The sequence below is a fragment of the Etheostoma spectabile genome, chromosome 19 (assembly GCF_008692095.1).
Source record: "Etheostoma spectabile isolate EspeVRDwgs_2016 chromosome 19, UIUC_Espe_1.0, whole genome shotgun sequence".
NCBI classification, from domain to species: Eukaryota; Metazoa; Chordata; class Actinopteri; order Perciformes; family Percidae; genus Etheostoma; species Etheostoma spectabile.
Genome location: NC_045751.1, coordinates 13,171,558 through 13,177,215, shown reverse-complemented (window position 1 = coordinate 13,177,215; position 5,658 = coordinate 13,171,558). Strand labels below are relative to the sequence as shown.

At 37.5% G+C, this 5,658-nt stretch overlaps 1 protein-coding gene across 2 annotated transcripts in view; it reads left to right on the top strand.

Moving 5' to 3' along the window:
• poln (polymerase (DNA directed) nu) overlaps positions 1-3,996 on the top strand; it is a 77,511-nt gene extending 73,515 nt beyond the window's left edge. For both annotated transcript variants that reach the window (XM_032544086.1, XM_032544085.1), the window contains exons 24-28: positions 890-1,000; positions 1,265-1,343; positions 2,331-2,398; positions 2,750-2,811; positions 3,273-3,996. In XM_032544086.1, coding sequence (XP_032399977.1) covers positions 890-1,000; positions 1,265-1,343; positions 2,331-2,398; positions 2,750-2,811; positions 3,273-3,359 — 407 coding nt within the window. In that variant the 3' untranslated portion in view covers positions 3,360-3,996. The remainder of the gene's footprint in view (positions 1-889; positions 1,001-1,264; positions 1,344-2,330; positions 2,399-2,749; positions 2,812-3,272) is intronic.
• The last annotated feature ends 1,662 nt before the right edge of the window (positions 3,997-5,658 follow it).

Genomic DNA, 5,658 nt, shown 5'->3' with positions numbered 1-5,658 from the left:
TGTGTGTGTGTGTGTGTGTGTGTGTGTGTGTGTGTGTGTGTGTGTGTGTCATTGTAAACCCACTGTTACCATCATCATCAAATTACTTTTCATGAAACTGTTCAATCTGTAGCTTTGGTTCTGCTCAGCGTGTCATTTTGCATGAGTCACTTGCCTGAAAGGAGTAAGATGGTTCAGAAAGGGTGTGGAGTGTTTTCATCCACAGACTGATGAGTTATAGGCCAAAACTTAATTAAGACTTTGGATGAGGATCTTCCCCTTGTACTGTATGTTTTAAAAGGGGGAACTCCACCGATTTTGCACCTATCTGTTTCCGTCTGTTCACAGGTCTTGGACAATAAATATCAGAAGAATGTCTGGGAAAAAAAATATACTTTTTATACCAAATAGTATGTAATAAAATGTTGCATTATATTATGCAAAAAGTACTTTATAGTATGTACAGCAATAATTCTGATTTCAGCTAGATCCAACATCTACACAAACAAGTTCACTAGTACCATTTCAGTATAACTCTGTTTCTCATTTATTAAACAACATCACCATCCAACATGGGGAGAGGGCGGTGGATAGGTCACATTATATTTTCATTCTTAAGTTTTTTATTCTTTGCATTAGGTATGGGCAATACGGCCCTAAAACAATATCACAATATTTTTGGGTATATCTGCAATAATGATATTTTTGATATGACCAAATACTTAACTATATTTTATTTATTAATTAATTAATAATTTCAAGAACATACAATTGCAACAAAATAAGTGTTATGCATAGTAAAATAAAGTTAATATTATATAATAAAATGTATAGTTTTATATGTAAGCTAATTTATTTTTAATTTTGAAACAATTATTATTAAGTATAATGGGTTTTTGCTAATGTCTAGGGTATGTGCTCTCAATCATGGGTCGTCGACGCACCTTCCCTAACATTAACGCCCCCGATTGGGGCATCCGCATGCAGGCTGAGAGGCAGGCAGTCAACTTTGTGGTCCAAGGTAGGATGACAGACATGTCTGTGCGATAGAGTCAGCTTGTTTGCTGGTCTGTCACCTTTATGTTTACCTCTAATGATCAGGAAGTGGCAGTTGTTTTAAACTAGCTGTTTGTGGAAAAAGGAAATCACTGTAACTCAATTTAATACCTTTAATATCTTACCTTACATCTCATTTAATCATTAGTCAACTTCTTCAGTTTAGCTTATCCTCTTGACTACCCCTTTGCAACTGTGTGGGATTTTGTTTGTGTGAATATATGTCCAGGTTCTGCTGCTGATCTTTGTAAGATGGCCATGATCAGAATCTTCAACCTGGTCTCCTCTTCCAGCTCATGCTCTGCCAGGTACTACCATTTAACATGGGGCTAGTGACTGAAGACGCTCGTATTACGAGCCATTTTTCCCATGTCATACCTAATGTAACACTATATCCTTTACTCTCTCTCTCTCAGCATGATCATACAGCAATAGAGTTCTGTTAAATGATTGCGGCTGTTACAAAAGTTAATTAAATGAGCATGTTGGGTGAGCAGGATGTAAAGTACAAGGAGGACTTACCCGAAGCCTGTATGGTGGCATGTTGATGAAGATGCCGCAATATTAGTAGTAGTTGAGGTAGGCCTGTACCGAATAGTTTGAGGCTTCAAAGTTTAATTCATAATGTTGACATTTGAATTCTAAATCAACATTCGAATGATGATCTGCTCTTTTTTCATGTTTATTAAATATACCTGGTATTTCTAAACAGTTCTGCACAAAAGATTAGGCTGCATGAATATTATTAGTATAATACTATTTGTAATATTAGATTCCAATAGTGGCTGCGTATGATTGTTTCTGACTCGTGTGTTCCAAACATTTCAAATAACTCCAGAGCACTGTTTCTGTCATAACATAATGTTGCTATAAGACTATGGGCGCAATTATTATTATTATTTTTATTATTATAATTATTATTATTATTATATTATTATTATTATTATTTCATCATTATTTTATACCCTTATTGGATTAGTCTGCTGCCTACATGTATTTATGTTGACAAAACAGAAAGAATTTTCATTAAAGAAAGTTTAAAAGATTAACTCATTTAATCTGATCAATCACGTCATTGAAATTGAGGATTTTGTTAGGAATTATTTGTTATTTTATTTTTTGGGGAGAAGACGTCATGAAAGAGGACAATAGACATTTAAATCTCAATTCAAAAAGCTCAATCCAAGCATCTGATGAAAAAAAAGAAAAGAAACAGACTTTACTAAATTGAAGTTATAGTCTAGCATAGTATAGTTGGTGTCTTCTAACATATTTGAATGTGTTTGCAACTTTAGGCTGATAGCACAGCTCCATGATGAGCTTCTGTATGAAGTGGAGGACTCCCAGGTGGAACAGTTTGCAGGTGAATTTACTTCTTCCAATATCAATTATCTAATAATTCCCTTGCATCAAAGAAACATGACCTATGACGCCAAGTGTTTGTAGAGTAAAGAATACTGTTTATAAAGTAGTAAAACTGCTTGAAATGTGTTTTAGACGTTTTAGGCTTGTTTGGTAAATCCCTGACAATTTGTGACAATGTTACAGTTAAAAGAGAATTCCACAGATTCAGCATTACATCTAACAATGTCCGACTCAATGGCCAGTTTTATTTTTTAAATGATCAAAATCGATGCAGCACATTTTTTCTCCACACATTCTTCTTCCTTGTCAAAACCTGCACCTACATTACCTACAATGCAATTTGGTGCAGATCTGGTGAGGAGCACCATGGAGTCCCTTCAGCACATAGACCACCTGGGGGTCCATCTTAAAGTGAGTAAATGGAACCTGAAATTAAAATCATCCAGTGATATAATATTGTCAGTTGTTGTGTTCAACCTTTGTTCAATCGTGGATGCAAAGATTGTTTTGTTGCCATGGGACCCAGGCAAATGGAGATGTACATAATGAATACCGTGCAGGATCATGCAGGAACGTGGTCCAAGAAATAGGCACATGGCCTATTCAAAGTTTGCTTTTACTTGCACTTGTTGTGGTTGAAACTCATACTTCTTAAGTACAGTGCATGTTATTATGCAGATATTATTTTACCATATTCAACCCACACTTTTTAATTTTAAGACTCAGAAATCATCCTTACTGCTTTTTCAATAAAACAAATATTTACTCAGCAGACTACTGACTTGAAATACAGTCAACAAGGCATGACATCAACACACTGTGTGTGTGTGTGTGTGTGTGTGTGTGTGTGTGTGTGTGTGTGTGTTTTCCAGGTCCCCCTGAAGGTGGCAGTCTCCAGTGGCAAGTCTTGGGGATCCATGTCTGAGCTTAACATCCCTCCAAAGTCTCCTTCTCTTTAAGTCCTGCCTCTTTTTGCGTTTGCTGTCTTTCTCCCCCTTTCATCACCTCTTTTGCTTCTTCTACCACCACACCTCTGTATTGAATACATTTTACAACACTTTCTTGCTCTGCTCCCCCTTGGTGTGTTCTCATCCTTCTGCCTCTTCTTAATTTCTTGTTACATTTTTTTATCTTGTAGTCTGTCTGTTTTACTCAGTCTGTCTCTCCCGCTCCCTTCACGTGTCCTGCATCCACATTGCTATGGAAACCAGGCAGCTGCAGCTCCTTCCAGCTCCCAGTTCTTGCTTTCACTCCATCCGTATCCGGGGGCAACGGCAGGAGCCACAGACTGGATCACTCTTCTCCTTCCTCCTCTCCTCTGTTTTCACACTCTTATTAAGACCAATGCTGTTTTTGCTGCTTTGTTACCAAGGTGAATCACCACATTTGATACAGTGCTTGATATTTATTGGTTCATAAAATGTTTTGTAAATTTTTTTGTAAAAAGGAGTAACGTTGATCGACTGTGTACCTGCAATATGGTGTACTGTGTTCTATAGAAAAGATGCTTGTGTTTATTATTTTTATCCTTTGTTTGTGCAGAATAATTCTTGCTTTGAGGTTCCCACTTGATAAACCCAATAACCTTTCTCACCCAGTTTCATTTTCTTTGTTCACTAGGCACTAATCCTTAATGAATTCTTCAAGCTAATTTGCACATTAAACTTTAAAACATTTTTAGAGGGGATGCTCTCATTAACAGAAGCATAGAATACTTGAACAAGCATAATTAACTTGAATTTAAACAAATGAGTTTTAAAGCATAGTTCCCTCACAATATTCCTTTCACCTTTAATTGACAATGATTCCAGGGGTCAGAAAGCAATGGAGAGTTAAAAAAGGAAACAAACCACCTTTTTGGTGGTTTTTATTCATCTGATTCTAAGATGATCTAATTTTGCTCAGCCATGTGCATCCAGCGCCTCGCTCTCTCCAGCTCATCTTTGATCCACTCACTTGGCGCTAGCCCACTCTCCCCTTTGTCCTGTTGGTACCTCTGTCACACAGACACATTCCACGAATGCTCGTACACAAGCATACACACACATGTAAGAAACAGGCACCTACTCTTTTTTTTTAATCTACGCAGCCACAATAAAAGCACTCGCACACAATCACCGTCTTCCAGGCACACTGAGCAACTTTCCTTGTCTCTGGCAGCCACCGCAAGGTTTTTTTGGCTCCTGTTATACCGTCTTCCAATTAAGCCTTCAAAATGGGTCCAGGCAGAACCATACATTATTGTGACATTTATAAAAAAAAAATTAAAAAAGCCTAACCCCCATTACCCATTTAAAATGTCACCTTAATTTGGCTGCTAATTATAGGAGTTGTCACTTTTTAGGTTGGTACAAAAGTGGTATGTGGGATACCGAGCAGATCTGCCAACAGTTCTGTCTTGTCATGTATTTACTTTCTTAAGTTTCCTTTTTTCAGTGCAACAGCCCTTTACTTTGCCTGTTGAACCCACTGACAGGAATGTGTTCTCTATGTTCTGTTGTGAGAGGCTTTTCTCACCAGGTCAGTTTGAGCAGTTCAAAACCAGAGCAATGGACAGTGTTATGGAAATCTGCCCTCTATTCTTTCATTGTTCTGTGGTTTTAAGGTTCAAGGCCGTCCCTCCCTTTCAGAGGGGAGCGTGAGACTGGTTTGTGCAATTTCTAGAATGCACAGTGAAATTTGGAGTAAGGGTGTTCAAAGTAGGTATTGAGGTTAAAAAAAAAAATGTTTAAGCTGATGTATTTTATATACTCAGTTGTAGTACATTTTTGTTTATGTCACCAGTTAAAATAATCTGGCAGCAAGGCATATTAGGGAGAGGAATAAATATGACATGATGCCTGTTATCTTCTACTTTTATAAATAGAAAACAGGAAAATGCATGATTGCGATCCGTCGTATGCCTCCATTCTATTTCTTAAAGGTTTTGCTTTAATGATATGAATGACCTTATGATTATGTTCATTTGAAGAAATGATGCCTTCAATTTAATGACCTGTGCCATTAAAAGCAGCCAAGGCCCAAGGGTCCCTCTGAAGACTCCAGTTGTCAAGGGCAACAGCATGAGTTTCCCTAGCTGCCATGGCGACCCGTCAGATTTGTAAGTAGACCCTGCAGTACATATCCTCACGGCTGTGTTTGCTTACACTAATATCACTTCAAATCTAATATTTGTCTCAGATTATGCTCTATCATTCAACCTTCTCTGCTCTGCTCTCTTGGCAAGTATGACAAAAATCAATCTACTGTTGCAACATA